Here is a 24230-nt window from a genome sequence, read left to right on the forward strand (position 1 = left end):
AAAAATATGTCTTGGAGTATAGCCTGAAGGTAGAAGGGCTTCCAGGAACCCCAGTACCACCAAAAATAAAAATAATTCACAGTGTTAATAAAGGGTAAGCAAAACCTAGGCATATAAAGAACAGGAAAAGTTTGCTTTCTCTAGCAGTTGAGGTGAAAAGCAGTGAATAACTAAGAGAGACAAGGGGATTATTTATCCCAATTGGGAGTCCCAAAAGAAGGACACCAAGGCAGAAGCCATTATGTCCAAGGTCCCTTGGGTCCCACTCCCTACCCCCACCTGGTGGAGCTGCTTTTAAGCCCAGTTGATTAAACTTGGGGCATGAGTGCCGCTCAGTACCCTCTTGCTTGGGAATGGCCTTCCCAAATTTAGAAGTTTGGGTTTTTTTTGTTTTTTGGTTTTTTTTTTTGCTTTGTTTTGTTTTTGCAGATCTGGGGATGGAACCCAGGGGCATTGTACCTCCGAGCTACACCCCTACCCTATTTATTTTTCTTCTTCTTTTTTTTTTTTTTTTTGTGGTACTGGGGTTCCTGGAAGCCCTTCTACCTCTGGGCTATACTCCCAGACCTATTTTTACATTTTTATTTGGAAACAGGGTCTCCTAAGCCAGCACGCGCGGCTGGCTTCAAACCTGCGCGATCCTCCTGTCTCTGCCTCCCAAGCGCGGAGATTACAAGCGTGCGCCACCACGCCCGGCTTTATTCTTTATTTTGAAACAGGGTCTCACTAAGTTGTGGAGGGACTCACTAAGTAGCTGAGACTGTCCGCGAACCGCAATCTTTCAGTCTTAGCCTTCCGAATGCTGGGATTACAAGCGTGCACCACCACGCCTGTCTTTAGCAGTTTCTTTTAATGGTAAAATGTATAAAACACAACATTTATTGGTTTTAACCATAACCATGTTCGGTGACATGTAATTAACATTCACAGTTCTGTGGTACTACTCATCACCACCATCTATACTCAGAACATTCCCGGCAGAAGCGAGGTGTTAAACACTCATTCCTCCTCCTTCCCCTCACCCCCAGTTTCTGGGAACTTCCATTCTGTTTTCTGTCTCTATGAATTTGCTTAGTCTAGGTACTTTGTATAAATGCAATTATATGACACCTATGTCTGGCTTATTTCACTAAACATACTGTTTTCAAGGTCTATTCATGTCAAAACTGTGTTCATTTTTGAGGCTGAACAATATTCCATTGTGTGTACATACCCTATTTTATCTTTTCATCTCTTGATGGATCTTGGATTGCTTTCACCTTTTGACTATTGTGAATAATGTTGCTCTGATCCTTTGTTATGGATACCTACTCGAGTTCCTGATTCCATTCTTTAAGATATATACTAAAAGTAGAGCCGGGCATGGTAGCCCACGCTTGTAATCCCAGCATTTGGGAGCCTGGGACAGGAGGATCACGGTTTACAGACAGCCTCAGCTACTACTTAGTGAGGCCCCGTGCAACCCAGTGAGACCCTGTTTCAAAATAAAGAATAAAAAATAGGGCTGTGGGTGTTTCTTGGAGGTAGAATGCTCCTGGGTTCCATCCCCAGTACCGCAAAAAAAATAAAAAATAAAAAAGAAAGAGAAAGATATATACTAGAAGTAAAACTATTGAGTCCTATGGTAGTCTGTGTTTATCTTTTGGGGGGAACAGCCAAAATGGTTTTTCACCCTGACTGTACTATTTTACATTCTTGCCAGCAATGTATGAGGGTTCCAATTTCTCCAAACCTCACTAACACTTACTTTCCATTTTTTAAACTGTAGACATCCTAGTAAGTATAAAGTGTAATGCCATTGTGTGCCCCTAATTTTTATATTCTAGAACAGCTGATGTGGAGAGAGAGCGTGTCAGCCCCGGGCAGGGAACCCATAGAGGCTTTAGAGTCAAACCTGTGGGTTGATGCTAGCTGGCCCAGTCACTGGGGGTCACCCTGCCATCCCCACCCCACAATCAAGAGGAGGAAGGGGCTGTCAGAAGGGAAAGGAGGATCGTCCTAGCTCCAGGCACTAGAGGGCGCTCCAGGCTCAGAGGCTCATGTAGAATTGATTAAGCAAAGGCAATTAAACCACTGTGTTCCTCCCAGATGAGCCTGCTGACAATTCCTGTTCCACATTTTATTGCAAGAATCAAAAATAGATTCTAGAGCCCTCTAGAACCTGGAAAGCATTGTGGGAATTTTGAGGCTGGGTGGTACCCCCTAGGGAGCCATGTATAATTTTTAAGAGAAAATTTGATATAATTTTTAATTTGATAGATGGGAGGGTCTGATTGCAGAACATAAAGTTAGACCCCCCCCCCAAAAAAAAAAATCTTCTCTCCCAGGGTAATATATCTAAATTTCCAGGATTAAAGAAAAGTTATTCTACCTCTGAACCACACTCCCAGCCCTATTTTGTTTTGTTTTGTTTTTATTTTTATTTTTTTTTAAACAGGGTCACTAAGTTGTAGAACACCTAAGTAGCTGAGTCTAGGCAGGAACCTGTGAGCCTCCTGTCTCAGCCTCCCAAGTACTGGACTTACAGGTGTGCACCACCACGCCCAGCTTCCTCCTTGACTTTTTTAGCATTTGTTTCTCTTTTTGCTCCTAGTAGTTTTCACCCTAGTCATTCTTTTCTTGATATTTTCTTATCATATGTCAGTGTTTTCACTAGTATTGTCACAGAGGGTCTTCTTCTCTGGGAGCTTGAGGACAAAGAGCCAGTCATCCTGGAATCTGCAGTCCCAGCCAAGGGCCTGGCACAGAGGCGACATCAGTCATGCTTACCAAAGGATGACAGACCACGTGACCACGCACAAAATCTGTGCCCACTGAGACACCATCAAGGATTGGGGCCCTCAGTCGCCCATGTGTTGCTGTTCCAAGAAGCACACAGGGAGCTGGGGAAAGAGCACAGGTCTCCCAGCCAGAGAGCCTTGCTTCTAGGCTTGGCCCTGACAGTGACACGCTGTGGAATGATGGCCAAGTCCTTTTCCCTTCCTGGGCCAAGGGAAACAGCTACTGGGCCCTGAGCCTGTAAGATGTGGGCAGAGGAACAGGAGGCCTGCTGGTTATTACCTTATAGTTACGCTGTGTCTGAAAATGCAGTGAGCTTTATTTATTTATTTATTTATTTATTTATTTATTGGTGGTACTGGGGTTCCTGGAAGCCCTTCTACCTCTGGGCTACACTCCCAGACCTATTTTTACATTTTTATTTGGAAACAGGGTCTCTCCTAAGCCAGCGCGCGTGGCTGGCTTCGAACCTGGGCAATCTTCCTTGTCTCTGCCTCCCAAGCGCAGGGATTTCAAGCGTGCGCCACCACGCCCGGCTTTGCAGTGAGCTTTAAATAAGGTAAAGGGAGCCGGGCGTGGTGGCGCACGCTTGAAATCCCAGCATTTGGGAGGCTGAGACCTGGAGGATCGTGGTTCGTGGACAGCCTCAGCTACTTAGTGAGGCCCTCTGCAACTCAGTGAGACCCGGTTTCAAAATAAAGAATAAAAAAAAAGGGCAGGGGGTGTAGCTCAGAGTTCGAATGCCCCTGGGTTCCATCCCCAGACCTGGAAAAATAAATAAATAAATAAATAAATAAATAAATAAATAAATAAATAAATAAATAAGGTAAAGGTGTAGCTGTAATCAGGGATCCATCTGAGCCATGCCCTTATGCCCTTGGCCAAAAAGATTCACCTTCCCATTGTCCTGGTGCTTAGAATCCACCCTTAGTGCTGGTTCTGAGGTAACTTTTTTAGGGAAAAGGGAACTTTCTGTTACTTGAACCTTGGTAGGAACAAGCAGACCAAACGTGTGTGTGTGTGTGTGTGTGTGTGTGTGTGTGTGTGTGTGTGTGTGTGTGTTGGAGCTTGAACCTAGAGCTAGAACCTCAGAACCTCCCACTCTTTAACGGGATCTCACTAAGTGCTGAGGCTGGCCTCTAACCTGTGATCCTTCTATCTTGACCTCCCAAGTGCTGGGTTTACGGACATGTGCCACTGCACCTAGCCAAATCAAGCACTTGATAGGACGGATCCTGTGCACGAAAGTATATATAAAAGGGATTAGCAGAGAGGATAAAAAGGCAGGCTCTTGTTCCTAAGGGGGAGAAAATTGTGAGGATTTCCAGAGAGAAAAGTCTAGAGAGAAAGAAATTGAAAGCAGCCAGTAGTGGCACATGACTGTATCCCCGGTACTTGGGAGGTTGAGACAAGAGGCTCAGAGGCTTGAGGCCAGCCTCAGCAATTTAGCAAGGCCCTCAGCAACTTAGTGAGGCCCGGTTTCAAAATAAAATTAAAATAGGGCTGGGGTTGTAGCTCAGTGGTAGAATGCCCCTGGGTTCCATCCCCAATACCCAAAGAAAAGAGACTGGAAGCAACCGGCGGGGGAGGGGAGGTCTCCCTAGGTCTAGATGCTGGCTCTGCTCCCAGCTGTGTGAACTACTTTAGTCTTTTTGCCAAAAGGGGTGATCATTGTTGGGGATAAGATATGGGGCATTAAATAGCTGGCAAGGTACAGGCACACACGTTTCCTCCCCGTGACTCTTAGCCGATTTCATAGTTCTGCCCTGTACACAGCAACCTGCAGGCAAATGTCCCTCTCTCCCCATCCTACCCCACCCCTGCACACAGGCTGCTTAGGGGCTTCTCCGGGCAGGAGCAGCCACGGTCCCCAAACAGGGGACTCTTTGAGTGGCACCATGAAAGGGCAGTTTGTGCAGCTCATGGTGTTGCTGGTCAGGAGTCCCCCAGAATCAACACCCTCTCGCTTCCCCCTCCCAGGCACCTCGCCCTGCTCCCTTGTGTGTGAAAGGGGACAAGCAATGGCCCCCGCTCCCCGCCCTCCCCTGGCACACATTCCCACTCTTTCCAGTGCGCTCCTGGGCTTCAACATGGAGCCCGGTCTGTGAGCCCCTCTGTGAGCTCAACACGTGAGCCCCTCTGGTCTCATGATCCCTAAGACAAGCACCGCGCAGCTTTCCACTGGATCAAACCGTCCTTACCATTCTTACACTTGGGCTAACCGTGCCGCAGGGCAGGAGCAGGCGTCTCATTTTCCTGGATTCTTAAGAAGCACCTGGCACAGGGCTGCTCACCCAACAGGTGCTCACTTTCCATTTGCAGCACTGAAATGATTTATTCACACATCATTCGACACATAGCTATATCAGACAAGGCTCTTGACTGGTGGCCACCAGAGACTCCATGGAGAGGCCTTTCAACCTGGGAAAATGTTGTAGACTCCTCCCTAAAATGCTTGGCTTCTAAAGATATTATTGTCTGTAAGAACACAGCAACAATAGCAAAATAACACGATCCAGACAATGGAAGGCCACAGAGATCTTTTGGTGACAGAGAGACCTGGATTTGAATCCTTCCACGGACAGCCACGTGACCTCGGGTAAGTTACACTTTCTCTGCCTCGGTTTCTCTCAAGTATAAGACAAGTATAGTAGTATTTATCTCATTGTGAAGATTAAAGGGAGTCAAGCATATCTAAGTTCTTAGCACAGTGCCCAGCCTTTAGTAAATAATCACTATATGATTACTAGTGATAATAATAATTGTCACTGTTGTCAAGGACATTCCCTGGAATGGGGCTTGCAAGGGATATACAGTTTCAGGTTAGGATCCCGGATTGGTCAAGGCTGTTAGAAAACAGCTGACAGAACAGTACAAGAAAGAAGTTTTTTAAATTATAAATAAGCAATGCCCCAGGCCACAGTCAGTGCTCTTTAGAAGTAGCTGTCTACTTACCAAGCACTTTGGGACCCCGTGTTGCCACACACCGCCTTCTGGCAGGACTAGTCAGGCTTTCAGAGGGTGTAGGGACTGGTGCAAATATAAAAGGAGCCTTTCCACTCTGGCTGTGGTGTGGCAGAGGGCCACGGAAGGCTAGGAGCCTAGCCCCGGCTCTGGGGTGTCACCTGGCAGGTCAGTAACCATCCGGCCTCGCTTCCCACTTCCCACTCTGCTTTCCTCCCTGGGGAGGTGAGGTTCAAAGAAATGAGTGGGAGTGTGTTTTGAAGACTAACATGCTGGCCAAAAGCAAGGTGTTACTATTCCAAGCTTTGGGGACAGGCATCCTCCCTCTTGTGGGCCCAGCCCTGTGCTTCCTTCCTGGTCTCTAGGGAGCCTCCCATCTTTAAGACTTATTCATGGGCCTCCCTCCCATGAAGTCTCTTGGGTTTGGGAAAAGCTCCCACTGCCCTCTGGTCATGTCTATATTTATGGCTGCATGGTTGTCAATCACCTGGATAAGATGTTTCACAGTTACTACATCTCGGACACCATTAAAAGCACATGTGGTAAAAGTGCAAAGTTTGAAGCCGGGCATGGAGGTGCACACTTGTAATCCCTGCACTTGGGAGGCGGAGACAGGAAGATCAGCAGGTTCAAAGCCAGCCGCGCTGGCTTAAGAGACTCTGTTTCCAAATAAAATACAAAATAGGTCTCGAGTGTAGCCCGGAGGTAGAAGGGTTCCATCCCCAGTACCACACACAAAAAAAAAAAAAGTGCCAAGTTTGGAGCCAGACTGTGGGACCTAGGGAAAGTTACCTAACTCTGACTCTACCTCCTTGTTTGCAAAATGGAGATAAAAGGTGCATCAACCCCTGGGCATGAGGTGAGCATTGACTGACTAATGCACTCACCAGGTGTATCTCTATCACAATGAGCTACATTATAATGTAAAACTACGGCCGGGCGTGGTGGGGCACGCTTGTAATCCCCGTGCTTGGGAGGCAGAGACTGGAAGATCGCGCAGGTTCAAAGCCAGCCGCCTGCGCTGGCTTAGGAGACCCTGTTTCCAAATAAAAATGTAAAAATAGGTCTGGGAGTGTAGCCCAGAGGTAGAAGGGCTTCCAGGAACCCCAGTACCACCAAAAAATAAATAAATAAATAAATAAATAAATAAATAATGTAAAACTACAACGCACTAATAAAAGTGTGTTAAAATTAAAAAAAGAACTAATGCAAGCTGGGCATGGTGGCACATGCCTGCAATCCCAGTACTTGGGAGGCTGATGCAGGAGGATTACAGGTTTGAGGACAGCCTCAGCAATTTAGTGAGTTACTAAGTAACTTAATGAGATCCTGTTTCAAAATAAAATAATAAAATAGCACTGGGGGTAGTTCAGGGTAGAATGCCCCTGGGTTCAATCCCCAGAACAACAAAACAAACAACACTAATGCACGAAGCCCCATAACAGGATGCCATCTCAATAAACTCTGGTGTGCTCCATGGTCGTGGTTAGCTCGGGCTGGCCCTGCAATTCTGAGAAGTTCAGGTTCCATGGAGAGAGAGGAGCAGGCTCACCCACAGACAGCAAACAGCCTTCCATCTTGGCCAGTTTCTCTGGGCTGGGGAAGGGGGTGGAGGAGGCCGCAGTAATATGGTAAGATTTCCAGAATCCGGGCACGTGACCAGGTGCTCACTGGGGTCTGAGGAAGCTGGAGCTGAGACCGCAGGGCCCTCGCCTGGGGCCCACAGAGCCGAGGGATGGCCAGGAGAGGGGGCAGGGCGACGTGGAGTCTGAGCACCGAGTCCTTTCACTGCGGCTCCTTAGTGTGCAAGACACACCCACATCCCTGGGGAGGAACCCGAGCCCAGTGGTCTCAAAGTGTTCTTCTGGAGCGTGTGCTCAGATGCTGCGGTCCCCGCCCCGCGGCCAGAGCTCAGAGTTAGCTCTTCCGCTGGGAAAGACTTCTCGACAGACTCTGCATGCAAACATTCTACCTCCACAGCTCAAAGCAGGCCTCTGCAAGAATGCTGAATGCCTACTTAGTTTGAACCAGACCTCCTGGAGGTTCTGGCAGGAATACAGAGCACAGAGTGTGGTGGGAGTCGCCTGGCAAGTAAACACATGAAAATTGAGTGAGACGGGGACTGTAGGAGAGGCATTGACAACGTACAGCGGGCCTCGGAGCGCTCACCCCGCAAGGAAGGCCGCGACCACGGCTCAACAAATCAATCCAATATTTCAATTCAGATAAATGTTAGGAAGAAAATGAAATCAGTTACTATGACAGAAAAAAATGGTGAGCAGGCCGGGTGGTCACGGGAGGCCCCTCTGAAGGGACATGGAGCCAAGGGTGAGATGGGAAGAGACCATCCCTGGGGACCTGGAGAGGCCTGAGGGGGGAGAGGTGAGGCCCAGCACGGTGGCTCTGAGGAGAGAAAGAATGGGGTACTTGGAGAGTGTCAGGGGTGAGCCAGGAGGAGAGGACATAAATAAAATGTTATACTCTGTATTTTCATTCAACATTATAATATCAAAATATTCTCAGGAAAAAAAATATTTGTAAACATTTTTAATGATCACATTTAAAAATCATCCTATAAAAGGAAAGTTGGTATCTACTTAAAAATATCTTGTAATGTACCACTCATAGGAGGTACACCTCTGAGTTGGGGCACCCCTTGCTCAGGCTGCAGCAGGAGCCAGTGGGGAGGAACGGGAGCCCCTCCCGCAGGTGGCCCCATTGCCACTTCTAAGTCCCTGCAGTCCAAGGTCAGAGAGGCACAAGCCACGGCCGGACCCCAGCGACCATGGAAGTTTTGTTCCCAGCAGCGAGTGGCTGCGCTCCGGCGGCATCACTCTCGGCCTCTGCAGCTCCCTTCTTTGCGCTGTCTCTTCTACTCTGACTCTTGTACCTGTTGCAGAAAGCAATCTCAGAGGTCCCCTGGTGAAGACCGCTTCCTCACTGCCCAGTGGCGAGGACCAGGTGATGCCGACCAGCCCTCTGCCAGAAGGAGCCCTTCATTCTGTCCTCCTGCCTTGGTTTTGGCTCCCGGCTGCTCTGGGAGCCGCAGGACTCCACGGCTGCTCTCTGCCAATACTTCAGTCTTCAGGGTTGGAGCTGCAGGGTCTGCGGAATTCCTGCCCGTACTCGTGTATCCACTTGTTGGCCACTGGGGGAGAGCAGGAAGCCAGAGAGCAAGCTCAGCAGAGCTGGCCGCAGCCGCGCTGTGCGCCCAGCCGGCTCACCAGGGCATGCAAGCGCCTCCCCAAATCCTGCACCCCAGCCAACTCGCCCGTAAACCTCGGCTGATGCCTACCCTGGGACAGGACCCTGCTCTTTGTGGGCCCCAGACCTGGGGGAGCGGAGCGCCTGGTTGATCCTCCGATCACCTCAATATAATGTGGCCCTTAGTGAAGCCTGTGCCATGGGGGCTACGCTATTTCCCACCCACTTCGTTTTTCTCCGTACCTCTACCTCGTTTTCCTGCCCAGAGAGGAAGGCCTTACCCCACTTATCTCCCACCAGGACAGGACAGCCGGCGTGAAGCGTGTCAACATCCCCCTCGCCACTCCTATGGAGGTTCCACCAAAACAGGGCTGCGTTCTGAAACCAAGAGGGCCCAGCCCCCAGAGTCAGCCAGAACCTCAGTCCTTGGGAAGCTCAGGACTAAACAAATAAATGCACGCCTGTCACTAAACAATAAATCTTGCCATGCAGCGTGGAGCGAGGTTTGCAGGAAAACGATATGAGGTGAGCCAGGTCACCATTCCCTCATTCAGGCCTGGGTCGCTGATTAAAGGCCTGCGCTGCTCCAGGTCCTGGGCGCGCAGAGACAAAGCACACGCAGTTCTGTGCCGGGGAGCTCACGAGAGACAGAGTTCAAACAGACCAGACACTGGGCTGAGCTCTGGGTGACACTTAGCAAGGTAAGCACGCGTGTCATGGGGTCACTGAGAGCCCAGCAAAACCCCCAGGTGGAACAACACATTTCTCATACAACTGAAGACTTCATTAGCTCAGACGCTTACACTCCTTGAGAAACTTACTACCAACACCCAGAACGTAGGCATCACTGTAGTGCCCCCTCCTAGCCATGGCCTCAGAGTCGTGGAACTAAGAAGAGTTAAGTTAGGACCCAACCCCAGGTATTCTAACTCTAGATTCTTTTTCTATTTTTTTTTTTCCCTGCGGTACTGGGGATGGAACCCAGGGGCATTCTACCTCCGAGCTACACCTCCAGGACCTTTTTTAAAATTCCTTTATTTGAAACAGGGTCTCACTTAGTTGCAAAGGCTCTCACTAAGTAGCTGAGGCTGGCCATGAACTGTGATCCTCTTGTCTCAGCCTCCCAAAAACTGGGATTACAAGCGTGTGCCACCACGCCCGGCTCTGACTCAGATTCTAGGTGCACTCCTTGGCCTATGCACTACTCTTCTGTCCTGTATATTTCCTAGAACCTTGGCCATTAGAGGTAGACCCAAGGCTGGGCATGGTGGCACATGCTTGTAATCCCAGCATTCAGAAGGCAGAGACCAGAGGATCACAGTTCGCGGACAACCTCAGCTACTTAGTGAAGCCCTTCGCAACTCAGTGAGACCCTGTTTCAAAAATGAAAAGACTAAAAAATAGGGCTGGGGGTGTATTTCAGAGGTAAAATGCCCCGGGTTCCATACCCAGTACCACACACACACACACAAAGTAAACCCAGCCTGAGGTGGTAGAGGATGTATGCGCCATGGCCTGTTCCAAAGCCTAGAAGAGGCGCCAAACTTCTGGCCCCCACAGGTACCTGGCATTCACTGACTGAATATTCAGGATGGGCCAGAAACTGCAAGTGCTCTACAGGCATGACTTCACGTATTTATCTTCATTTCATCTCTGAATTAACAAAGAGCTGTCAGGGAGTCTGACTGATCTGAAACTTGGAGGACATACCCATGCATTAAACAAACCTCTTGCCACACTGCTCTCCCAGGGCCTGGTTCTCCATAGCTCACATTGCAATATGTTGCTACTGCCTGTTAACTTCTGAGCTCCTGGAGGAGAGGGCTCTGAGCTGCCCTCTGAAGCCTCAGCGCCTCTAGCTCAGTGTGAATGCACCACAGTCTGCAGGACCTGGCTGGCGTAGAGGAGTCAATGGTGAATCCGAGAGCTTCCCTTCCAGGGGCTCTATATCATCACAGGGAAGACAGGCTTGCGATCCTATACTTGTCACATGAATGTAAATAAAATAACAAATAGGGCCACAATTAATGCACCATGGTAACGAAGAAGACTACAGGGTAATCTTTGATTCTGGGCACTAGGGAAGACCTCTTTTTTTGACACCCCTCGCAGGTGTCAACTTGCAGTTGTGAGGGTTAGGGCGTGGGTCCATGTGCTCGCAACCTCCGTCTTGGGGCCAGGCCCCACTCACCTTAACAACAGGCACACTGAAGTTGGCATAGATGAAGGCCGTGGCTCCCCCAGCTTCCACTGAGCTCAGCTGCAAGGCCAGAGGGAGAAACCAGAGTTAAACAGCCCTCCTGTCAGCATGCTCATTGACCTGGTCTGAGGTTATTTTTGCCTTGACTCCCTCCTGTGCTCCCCTATTTCAGCTTCGAGAGAAACTCTTGAAAAACAGTCATCCAGCTGGGCGTGGTGGTGCATGCTTGTACTCTCAGTACTTGGGAGGCTGAGACGGGAGAATCACAGGTTCAAGGACAATCTCAGCAAGTAGCAAGACTCTTATCAACCGACTGAGACCCTGTTTCCAAATAAAAATATAATAGGGCTGGGGATGTAGATCAAAGGCAGAATGTCCCTGCGTTCAATCCCCAATGACACACACACACACACACACAAAAAAAAAAAGAAAACAAAAAGCAGTCATCCAGCTCCAGAGTTCAGGAGCCTCCTCAGCAGCACTGGTATCTGCCTCCAGGGCCACAGACGACAAGCGTTTGGAATTCCTCTCTGCGCTTCCCCTCCAGCTAACGTCCTTATTGGGGGCTACAAAAGTAGACTCAAAGTAGAATCAAACTTTTTTGATTGAGACTCTAATGGAGAAATACATTTTATAACATAATCCAACACACACACACACACACACCTGGAACAAAAGTTTCATAAGATATTCTCACTGCATGACATATCTCTGATATTTTCTATTTTATTGTATTCTAGTCCCAGTGTAGTTTTCTTAATGCAGACCAGATCTGCTACATGAATCTCACAACCCACTTATGGCTCATGACTCATGACTTGGAAATCACTTAGCCTAAACACATCTGTTCTGAAGGGTGGCCACTACTCATGGCCTTTGGAGGCACCCCAGGTGCCCTGGCCTCTCTGGGTAACCTAAGCTTAGGACTTCCATCAGTGGCATATTCCAGGATTATGGGTATGTTTCCTTAATATGATTTTCTTCTTGATTGTCAAAGAAATACCTAGTAATTGTAAACATTTTGGGGGATACTGTGGATTGGACCCAGGGGAATTCTACCTCTGAGTGACACCCCCAACCCTATTTTATTTTTATCTGGAAACAGGATCTTGCTAAATTGGTGAGGTTCGTAATCCTCTTGACTTGGTCTCCCAAGTACTGGGATTAGAGGGGTGCGCCTGGCTTGAACATCTTAATTAATGAAATAATTTTTGCACTTTGATTGGTTCATAGGAAAGAGTCTTAGCATATTAGTATTAATGGTCAAAAGAGTAGCATAAAGTTAATCGTTCTGATACCTACTGTGAAGTTTTTTTTTTTTTTTGTTTTTTGTTTTTTTGGTGGTACTGGGGTTCCTGGAAGCCCTTCTACCTCTGGGCTACACTCCCAGACCTATTTTTGCATTTTTATTTGGAAACAGGGTCTCCTAAGCCAGCACGCGGGGCTAGCTTCGAACCTGCGCGATCCTCCTGTCTCTGCCTCCCAAGCGCGGGGATTACAAGCGTGCGCCACCACGCCCGGCTGTGAAGTTATTTTCTTACGAGCCACAGGACACACTAGTGCCTGGCATTACCAGGAGGTTCTTATTTTGTGGCCATCAAATCCCACCACATTCACATGTGTTACAGAGCTGGCGCTATAGGAGCTCAGCTGTTGGAACTTGTGAGAGGAAATTGAACTGACCCAGTGATTCAGAACCTGGAAATGGCAGCAGTGGGTTTAGCATTCTTTGATCCAGTGGGAACAATAATTCACTCTTTGTGTTCAAGTAACTCATAAATTGGATGATTCGGTTCTGTGATCAATCAGTGTGGGTATAAGCAAGAATCAACAGGGACAACCTTGACTTTCCTGCATCCCTTTAGCTATGATTTTACAATATAAGGAATCTCGTACCAACAAATTAAAAAAAAATCTGATTCTGTATGCACTGAAGCTCATGAGCAGGTGGCATGGACTGTGAGACAATAGGAGGAGAAAGAGACCTTTCCTGTGTATACTTTACACTTTTATTATGTCTAGACTGAACAGAAAATCACTAGCCTAGCCTGATTTCAACTCCATCCTGTTAATTTTTTTTTATCATCAGTTACTTTTTTCTTTCCTTCCTTCCTCCCTCCCCCCTCCCTCCTTTCCTTCCTTCCTTTCATACTAAGGATTAAACTTGGAGTATTCTACCCTCTAGCTATACTCTAGCCTTTTTATTTTTTTATTCTGAAGCAGGGTTTCACTAAGTTGCTGAGCTTGGCCTCAAATCAGCAATCCTCCTGCCTCACTTTACCAAGTACTGGGATCACAAGTGTGTGCCACCATGGCCAGCTTCTTTGTTCCTTCGCAAAGACTATTTTATTCCTACAATATTATTCTTGTTTCCTATAGAACTCAACATGTATCTTTAGAAATGTTTGTTAACCTTTCCTCAATCTGAAGATGAAGAAATGAGCACTTTCTAGGTCCCATGATACTAATTCCCTTATATGAGGTTTTTGTTTTTCCTTTACTTACTTGGTAGGGTAGGCTACAATGGCAGAGACATATTGTATGAAACTTTCCAGAGTGACATCCTCCCTACATTATCTTATCCAATCCTCACAGCAATGCTGTGAAGAAGTGCAGGGCAAGAGAAATGAGCTCAAATAATTGATGTAATGTATACTGCAGCCCCGGGGCAAACAGCAGACTCCAAACCAAAGGGCATTCCATTCCTCTGTGCCTCAAACACATCATACCCAGATGCACGCGCGTGCTCTCTCTCTCTCTCTCTCTCTCTCTCTCTCTCTCTCTCTCTCTCTCACACACACACACACACACACACACACACACACACACACAATTTGCCATTTTTATTTTTATTTTTATTTTTTTGCGGGTCTGGGGATGGAACCCAGAGGCATTCAACCTCCGAGCTACACCCCCTGCCCTATTTGTTATTCTTTATTTTGAAACCGGGTCTCACTGAGTTGCAGAGGGCCTCACTAGAGTATCTGAGGTTGTCTGCAAACCGCAATTCTCCGCTCTCAGCCTCCCAAATGCTGGGATGACAAGCGTGAGCCACCACGCCCGGCTCACATTTGCCATTTTTAAATTGCTGGGCTTTTACATCTCTGTGACCTTCATTATGATAACTGGCCTCCAGAACCTGGGAACCAGCTGAAGGAGATATGGGGGTTAAAGCACCAGGGATACATTATGCCCCTAGTTGCTTGTATTCTTTGGTTGATATCTAGATTTTTCACTGCCTGTGACCCCTGTGCTTGAGTGCTAGCCAGAGATGCAACCAGCTGCAGATCTGGGTTGTACTTCCTACCTGAAGCACAACTTTTCTGCCTGATAGCTGACTTCAGCTGCCCCTCTGTGCCTGATCAGAATAGACACCTTTGTTTAAGTGGCAGCCTCCAGTTCTGCAGGAGTACAAAACTGAGCCACTTGGAGACAAACCCTGGAATTGCTGGGATACAGATGATAGAGAATGCCGGCCTCAAGTTGCCTTTCTTGGCTGAATTGCAGAGACCAGGTGCGGCCCTGAGAGGAGAGGGGATGCCAGGGCACAGTGTCTGCTATTCCGGTATCCTGAAAGCAGGACTTCATTCTTGGTTGTTATTCACAGCCCTTAAAGCAACATGTTTATTCTTTGACTAATATTTATAAATCTCTTTTAATAAGTGTTTGCTTCTGATAATCTCTTCTAAGTAACAGGTGATTGGAATGATGGCTTGTTTGTGGAGAAGAAAGTAGACCAGATAATAAAGTCTGGGACCAAATCCTATAGGACCAGGCCAGGAATCAGAATAAGTCAATTTATTGTTTTATTTTTTATGGGGATGGGGTGGGGATCTTACTCACGGGGAGACAAAGAGGAGGGTGTTCGCTGCCTCTCAGAGGCAGCTCCCTTAGCCTCTGTGGGCTTCCCTCTTGCAGTCTGAGCTGTGACTTTCTCTTCTCTTTCTCCCATAGCTCCACAACTGTGCTTACAGGTCTGTGCTTTTCAACACCAACCAGGCTGTGGGACCTCAAACAGGGAGACACTTGTATCCTCTTCCTGTGTTGTTCAAGTCCCATGCTCTCTCAGCCTTCAATGTAACCCACTTCCCATCCTAATCCACTGCCTTCAACAAGCTCCTATGTAGATCTACACACTATAAGCTTTTGGAGGGCAGGAGGTCTATCCTGCATTCCTTCACCTCTCCTATAGTGCCTAACAAAAAAGGTCTCAAATTCATAAAATTCCTAGAGATTTTTGTGTTCAGTGACCAGATGAAATCAATAGGGGAAATAGCTCTGGAAACTAGCAGTTAAAATATAGAGCTAGCCAAGGAGACACTATAGATGAGCAAATAAGGCGACCTAACTGAGGGGATGGAAGGGGGGAAGAGGGGAATTCTCTAATGCACATGATGTACTTTAACAAACATATCAGTGTCAATCACTAAGCCAAACATGAGAAGGAAGGGGGGAGGGAATGGGGCAGGTATTGGGTAAGGGTTAATTGGGTGATGTGTGCGTGTACGCCTCCACCATCTTGTACTCCGTTAAGATGTATGACTACAATGCGCCAATGAAAAATTAAAAATAAATAGATATAGCCATTAAGTAAGAATCCCCGGTCCCTCCATAGCAAGACTCACATAGATCATAAATGTTGCAACTCGGTTCCCAGACTTCATTCTGTAGAGGGGGCTACTCGGAGACTGAGAAGAAAATAGAACATGTCATTATCCCATGCAGATGGCACCAGAATGACATCAGGATTCCACCATGAACTCAGGAGGGGTAAACCAGGGCATCAGAAAGGGGTAGCACCTTGAGCTACATCAAGTGCAGTGTGTGCTCATCATTGCTGGCAGGTATTCAATATACTCTTTATTAGAAACCAATCTCTTAGGAACTCATAAATTATGTATTAGTAAATGGAACTACCTGTCAATAGTGAAAGCACTGCTTTATGAGGGGTTAACTGTACCTTTGGGTTCTGCCAAATAACGAAATTAATTTATAAAATACTAGAGATAATTTTTCTATAGGAATATCACTAAATTTTTTTTCATGTGTGTGGTGCCAGGCATGGAACCCAGAGGCTTTCTACCTTTGGGCTACACTCCCAGACCTATTTTGTATTTTATTTGGAAACAGGGTCTCACTAAGTTGCTGAGAGCCTCACTAAGAAGCTGAGGCTGGCTTCGAACCTGCGAGATCCTCCTGTCTCAGCCTCCCAAGCACGGGGATTACAAGCGTGCACCACCACGCCCGGCTGGAACACCACTAAATTAAAAGATTAGAGTTCCCCATTATTTGCCAAAGAGACATACTCCCCTTCCTTTTTTGGTCATGAAACAATCTGAAATATAAGTTACAGACCATAAAATTCACCCATCTGATGAATCTTAGCAAATTTTAACAGCCGTCCAACCATTCCTGCAATCTAGTTTTAGAACATTTCCATCTGCTTAAAAGATTTCTTCTGGCCAATTTGTAGTTAATCCCTGAACAACCTGGGCAACCCACTTATCTACTTTCCATCTCTGTAATTTTGCTTTTCCTAGAAATTTCATATAAAATAGAATCCTAAAATATGTCAACTTATCCATTTGACTTCTTTTACATGCATGTTTTGTGGGTGAACACGTGTGTGATGGGGGAGGACTGGGGATTGAACCTAGGAGCATTCTACCTCTGAGCTACACCCCCAGCCCTTTCTCATTTGTACTTTTTTGTTTGGGCTCCTTTTGCTGAGGTCCTCCTATGAGGTCACAGTAGTCCATTTCTTTTATTTTCCCAATACTATTCCACTCTGCAGATATGCCAAAATTTGCTTATTCGTTCACCTGTGGACAGACTTGGGCTGTTTCTAATTCTTGGCTGTTACAAATAAATATACTATAAATATCCACATACAAATTTTTGTATGGACATATATTTCTTTTTCTTTTGAGTAAAACACCTAGGTATGACTATAGGTGTACCTTTAACTTGTGTGTGTGTGTGTGTGTGTGTGTGTGTGTGTGTGTGGTAACAGGGATTAAACCCTGGGGTGTTCTACTTCTGAGCTACACCCCCAGCCCTATTTTATTCATTTTGAAACAGGGAAGTGTCAAAGGCCCTTGCTAAGCTCAATAAACTATCCGTGGTGCCTAACTATTGCAACAATAAAAAGGACCAACCTGCAATTCTCCCATCTCAGCCTTCTAAGTACTTGGACTATAAGCCTGTGCCATAATGCTCAGCTTGAAGACGTCTTTTTAATTGTCAAAAAGTTGTTTGCTATTGTCAGCAAAGGTGGGAAGTTAAGATCATGAGGAAAAGAGGACTGGGTGGGGGCAGTCCTCACTAGGATGTCCCTGAGGAAAGCAGGAGAGATGGTTCCATCACAGGCCACATCCTCTACCCACTAGCAAATTCTGGAAAGGGGGATGGTGTCAGAAAAAAAAAAGTCAGCAGCAATCATCTAAAACCAAGGATTTGGGCCGGGCGTGGTGGCGCACGCTTGTAATCCCCGCACTTGGGAGGCGGAGACAGGAGGATCGCACAGGTTCAAAGCCAGCCGTGCTGGCTTAAGAGACCCTGTTTCCAAAACTAATAAAAGTATAAAATAGGTCTAGAAGTGTAGCCCGAGGTACAAAGGCTTCCAGGAACCCCAGTACCACCAATAAATAAATAAATAAATAAACAAACAAACAAACAAACCAAGGATTCTGGATAGTCCTGAACAAGAACTTTTATTCTGAGACTTCACTTACAAGAGCTCTACCTCAGAGAAATATATACAGCCCTGGCTCCCTACCCCAGGAGACTGTCACTGACCCTATCCTTACCGTAGCGTGATCGAAGTGAGGCTCATAGTGACCACCGATTCCATAGTTCACCACCTGGAGATATTCTGCATAGGGAGGCTGAACATCAAGGCCTGTTAGGGCAGCGATGCGGTGGTCAAGGGTCACCAGCACTGGGTCAACAGTGTCCTTCAGCCAGGCACTAAAACACACCGCAGATCGGAGCATCAGTGATCTGATGCCGAGAATGACTACATGATGCCTGTGAATGAATTACATCAATTGCCAGAGGAAGGAGGCTCTCGGCATGATGTTGGGAGACCCCCTCTCTGCTCTTTGTTAAGTTAGTTTGTTCATTCTTTTATGTGGAGTGCATGCAGATTGCTATGCCACCCGCTGTCAGGTTTGCAAAGATACCCAAGAGCTAGCTATGGCCTTCCAGGAGCTCCTGGACTCTGTGGGAGGAGGAAAACACAGACATGACTAAGGGAAGCTTAGAGTGGAAAAAAGAGAAACAAACTTTAAAGTTTTGGGGAACAAAGAGGAAGGAGAAGTTCACTCTACTGGGTATCGAGGTAGGGTGTTGAGATTTGAGCCAAAATGTGACGGGTATATACAATTTCAATAGATGGAAGAGTTGGGAGTATTCCAGCCTGGACAAATAGCATAAGCACAAGTGTGGAGGTGTCACAGCAGATAATACTTGCAAAGGTCCTTACCGGATACTCCTAGGCTTCCCAACCTGCAGAACCTTGAGCTCAGTAAACCTCTAGTCCATACAAATTATCCATCCGTGGTGTCTAACTATTGCAACAATAAAAAGGACCAAGAAGTAGATAATGGGGAGTCAGTGAGGGTATAGGAACAGGAAGATAATTTGGCAATCCAGAGATCCCTGGCAAGTGAGTGAGTGGAGTGAGTGTGTGTGTGTGTGTGTGTGTGTGTGTGTGTGTGATGCTGGGACTGAACCCAGGGGGAATTCTACCCCTGAACTACATCCCCAGGCCTATTTTATTTTTTATTTTAAAACAGGGTCTAATAAGTTGCTGATGGCCTCGCTCAGTTGCTGAGGCTGGCCTTGAACCTGCAATTCTCCTGTCTCAGCCTCCCAAGTACTGAGATGACAGGTGTGTACCACCATACTCAGCTCCCTGGTGCCTTTTGAAAGACCAATTCCAGTAAAGTTACAAGGATAGAACCAAATCCATAGGGTTGAGGAAGGATGGGAGGGGAGGAAGAGGAGGTAGTTTGAAAAGAGTCAAGAAAATACCACCTATTCCCCTAAAAGTAGCAAATCCAAATAGAAAGTTGAATCTTCTGACACAAGAATTTCAGAAAGATTAAAAAAATAAAGCTTAGGTCATATAGACCTTCTAAAGTTTAGAGAACAACTCCTGATGGAAGAAGTATCTAAAAGTACCAGACCAAATAATGTGTGTGTGTAGGTGTGTGTGTGTGTGTGTTTTATTGGGATTCAACCCAGGGACATTCTACCTCTGAGCTATGCCTCCAGCCCTATTTTTTTTTGTGTGTGTGTGGTACTAGGGATGGAACTCAGGGGCATTCTACCTCCGAGCTATACCCCCAGCCCTATTTTTTAGGCTTTTTATTTTTTGAAACTGGGTCTCACTGAGTTGAGAAGGGCCTCACTAAGTAGTTGAGGTTGTCCACGAACCACGATCCTCTGGTCTCTGCCTCTCGAATGCTGGGATTACAAGCGTGTGCCACCACGCCCAGCTTCTATTTTACTTTTTATTTTGAAACGGGGCCTCACTAAGTTGCAGAGGATCTCACAAAGTTGTCGAGGCTGGCCTCAAACCTGTGATCCTGTTTCAGCTTCCCAAGTACTGGGATTACACGTATGCACCACCACGCCCAGCCAAAATGATTCTGAATCAAAGCTTGCATTTCTCACCTCACATCCCAGACAACTCAGACTAACCACCCATGCCCAGATGGATGGGCCTCTCCCTGGGATGCTACCAGTGCTGTCTCACGTGGCTCTGATGGAGGTTCCTCCTCCTCCTGTCTTATCTGTCCTGTCCTCAGTGCAAATAAAGGGCTGCAGGGGAAAGACAGGGATGCGGGGAGGATAAAGTTGGATCTGCTCCAGGAGGAAGCCCTGGGGCTCAGGGAGCGTTGGCAAGCTATGCTTTGCCTGTGAGTCAGAAGTAGGAATGGAGCCTTATAAAGTCAAATCACAAATGCCAGGCAGGCCTGTATTCTCTGGAAAAGCAATTCTGGTTATGAGAACATCTCTACAGTTATTTTTAGGTTTAGGGCATGTCTTTCCCTAATAGCCTCCTAATGAATCCCTCAGATGATATAACTAACTGAGGTGGGGGGGGGGGCTTCTCGCCCTCAAAAACAATGCAGAGATGTAAATGGGGCCTGGGGCTTCTCCAACAGCCTCTCTGACGGAGCCTAAAGGGGAGGCTCCCCGGCAGTCAGCAGTGCCCGTGGTAGACAAGTGCGTCCCCAGGGCCGGCTCGCTCACCCTTTGCTGATGCGGTACTCCACTTGTAACTGCTTGTCCCCTGATGCCACCACTGACCTCTGGAGCTGGTGGGAGGAAATGAGACCAGGTGATGATGGGAAAAACGACGACGGGTTTAAAATCACTCATTCAACTGAGGGTCTTTTTTGTTCTGGATGTCTCGATATAACATTTAATTTTGTGTGCGTGGGGGATGGAACCCAGGGGCATTCAACCTCTGAGCTACACCCCCAGCCCTATTTTTTTTCCTTATTTTGAAACCGGGTCTCACTGAGTTGCAGAGGGCCTCACTAAGTAGCCGAGGCCGTCCGCGAACCGCGATCCTCCGGTCTCAGCCTCCCAAATGCTGGGATTACAAGCGTGCGCCACCACGTCTGGCTAAATTCATTTTTTTTTTTTAAATAAAGTACCTCTTTGCAAAATCTCTATACTGGGGACAGAAAGATCAACATTCCATATTTGCATGCATGCAAATCTGTCTCTGCCTCTGTCACAGTGGCAGCTCTGTGAGGGCAAGGGCCTGGTCTGTTTCCAGAGCTGTGTCCCCAGGATGCAGAGAGGCCCAACAGGAAGTAGGTGCTCAGTACTGATTAAATGAAAGAATCAAACAGCGCCCTGCACTGAAGGGCACTGCTGGGACTCAGACCCAGCCTCGTGCTTCCTGGGCAGGCAGGGCAGTGCCCAGGGCACTGCACAGGACAGAGGCCCTCCCTCATCTAGAGCTGACACCCCACCGTTCTTGCTGCTACACCAGACAGATAATCCTGGAAAAGCCTCTTTTTCCTTGGGCCCATTTTCCCATCTATAATCAACATGCTCCCGAGAGTTCTCCTGCCCATTGCCCTATAGACTCTGGATGTGGGAAACTGGTGCCTGGCAGTGCCTCTACCTGTCCTTCACCAGCATTTCCCATGCCCTCCTGAGACATGCAGACAGAAGAGAAGAGAGTTGTCATTGAGGAGAGATACTCCCTATTGATATTTTAGGGCAAAATCAATAGCTTTAAGAAAAAAATCCCAGGGAGTCCTCCCTCCCCCAATTAAAGCGCTACTTTGTATGTAGCTCCTATTACAACTGTTTATGGTTTATCTGCATGTCATCCATTTTGGGGAAGAAATGTTCACCGGTTGTTTTCTGTGCTAAGCACTCTGGCAGGCATTGGAAAAAATAATACATTAAAACAGACAAAGTCCCTGCCCACAAGGGACCATAATGGGGCTATCTTTGGCCACTACAGGGTGCTATGGAAATACAAAGAAGGGTGTCTAGTCCTTTTTTTTCTTGATGGTGGTACTGGGAGTTGAATCCAGGGGCATGTACCTCTGAGCTATACTCCCAGCCCAGTCCAGCCCCCCCCCCCCCTTTTAAACAGGGTCTTGTTAAGTTGCTGAGGGGCTGGCTAAATTGCTGAGGCTGGCCTTGAACCTGTGATCCTTTTGTCTCAGCCTTCCAAGTACTGGGATTATAGGCATGTGCCACCACAGCAGGCTTAGCCCATTCTATGAGGTCAAGAAGGCTTCCCAGGATGTCTATAGGACACATTGCAATTTAAAAGAGATCACAGGGAGCCAGGCGTGGTGGTGCACACTTGTAATCCCAGTACTTGGGAGGCTGAGACAGGAGGATCGCAGGTTCGAAGCCAGCCTCAGCAGCTTAGTGAGGCTCAGCAACTTAGTGAGACCTTGTTTCCAAACAAAATATAAAATAGGTCTGAGGGTGTAGCCTAGAAGTTGAAGACTCCTGGGTTCCATCTCCAGTACCACAAAAGAAAAAAAAAAGAGAAGAAAAGAGGTCATGGTAGACCATTCCAGACAGAAAGAAAAGAGAGATCATGGCCCAGTTATAGAAAAGAAAGTTGTTCTATGCAGCTGATACAAGTGAAAGATATGGCAGGAGGGGTGAGCAGCAGGCAAGCCATAGAGCTTCTCAAGAATTAAAGGGTAAAGAGACCCATTAAAGAGCCGAAGCAGCTAGGCACGGTGGTGCAGCCTGTAATCCCAGTACTTGGGAGGCTGAGAGAGGAGGATAGCAGGTTCAGGGCCAGCCTCAGCAATTTAGTGAGGCTTTCAACAACTTAGACTTATTTAAAAATAAAATAGAGCCGGGCGTGGTGGCACACGCTTGTAATCCCAGCATTTGGGAGGCCGAGACCAGAGGATTGTGGTTCACAGGCAGCCTCAGCTACCTAGTGAGGCCCTCTGCAACTCAGTGAGACCTGGTTTCAAAATAAAAAATAAAAATAGGGCAGGGGGTGTAGCTCGGAGGCCAAATGCCCTTGGGTTCTATCTCCAGACCCACAAAAAATTAAAAAATAAAATAAAATAAAATAAAAATAAAATAGGGCTTGGTAGAACACCCTGGATCCAATCCCCAGTGCCACAAAACAATCAAAACCAGAACAAAACAAACAAAATAAACAAATAAAACCAGAGCTGAATAAAAGGATTTAGAAGGTCAAAACTGGCCTTTTAAAGATGACTCTGGCTGCAACTGGCATAACGTGGGGTGAAACATTTTAAGCCAGACAACACATGATGCCTGTGTAATCGGGGCACAGGACCCGAGGCCATGGCACAGCTGATGACACCAGGCAGCACAGGCATGGCCATCTAAAGTGAAGTACCAAACGACTGGCAACAAAAGCGTTGGGTTCAGAGGAGGAATGAGTTATTGAACGTGGCCACAAAAAGTGTTCTAAAATGTGCAGTCACTCAGAGAACCACAGAAAGCAGGCTACAGCAGTCAGGACCCAAAGGCCCAAGGGGGGCGCAGGGTTCTAAGTGAATCTTCCAGGAGGAGCGGGATGCAGATAGACAAGTGAAACGGTGGGATGCAGATAGACCAGTGATAAGAAAGCGGTCTTTGGGACAGGAAACACATAAATCAAGCATGGCGCTGGAGGCCCTGGGGCTCCACTGGGAGCCACTTCCAGACAAGCCAGGGATTATTCCTGGAAGAGCCCGATACCAGACAGGCATCAGCAACCCGACAAGACACTTCTGGGGGAAGGGAGTGTGGCGAGGCCCGTGTGTGCCAGATGGATGACCTGCCATGAGGATGAAATCTTCTCTGGGTGGACCGCCTGTCCTGTTACCATGGCAACTGAGCAGTTCCAAGAAGAAGGCCACTGCTGGCCGAAGGGGACTGCTGGCACCCTAAGAAGTGCCTGCTGTTAAAATACAGGATTCTCTCACCCGCGGAGACTAATCATCTCCAAGACCTGCGGTGCCAAGATTCTAGAGTGCCAAGGCGGGATTTTGGATAAAATGGTCACTGCTGTTCTTCTCCCTCTGGTCCCTCTGTTCTTCTCCTTTTAAGGAGAGTTCTCCTTAAAAACCACAGACCTGATTGTGCTATTGCCCCCCCCCCCCAGCTCTCCCGCTGACTGTGGGATAAAACCCTAAACACCCAGCATGGCATTTACAGCCTTTGATGATGGACTCTCACTGTCCAGCCTCACCGATTACTGTTCCTCACTCCTCCCCTTGCACACTGCAACCACCAAGTTTTCCCCCATTCCCTGCACACGTCACCTATCTGGCCCTCGCACACAGAAGGCCCTTTTCCACCCTGTTAATGTGATGGCTTTCACTCCATGGCAAAGTCTGCTTCTCCTCCCCAGTGGCTCTCCTCCCTCCAGCCTTCCCTTAGGAAGCCTCCTCTCGGCTCTCGGCACACACCTCTTTCACATCACATATCGCAGTGCACTCTAAATATTTGCTCTTTCCCGTAGCAGCCTCCTAAGGGGAAAGCAGCCCCATTCATCTCTTTGTCAAAGCCCAGCACCAGTCCCCCGGTGGCACAAGCAGGCTCTGTTCTG

The 24230-nt window shown here is 47.4% G+C and overlaps 1 protein-coding gene across 1 annotated transcript in view; it reads right to left on the bottom strand.

The window, feature by feature from the left end:
• Positions 1–8819: 8819 nt before the first annotated feature.
• P4HA3 (prolyl 4-hydroxylase subunit alpha 3) overlaps positions 8820–24230 on the bottom strand; it is a gene marked incomplete at both ends in the record, with an annotated part of 48691 nt that continues 33280 nt past the window's right edge. The window contains 6 exon segments of the mRNA XM_080689308.1: positions 8820–8890; positions 9228–9324; positions 11138–11206; positions 15772–15834; positions 17956–18115; positions 20411–20475. Coding sequence (XP_080545434.1) covers positions 8820–8890; positions 9228–9324; positions 11138–11206; positions 15772–15834; positions 17956–18115; positions 20411–20475 — 525 coding nt within the window.

The sequence above is a fragment of the Muscardinus avellanarius genome (assembly GCF_963383645.1).
Source record: "Muscardinus avellanarius genome assembly, chromosome: 1".
NCBI classification, from domain to species: Eukaryota; Metazoa; Chordata; class Mammalia; order Rodentia; family Gliridae; genus Muscardinus; species Muscardinus avellanarius.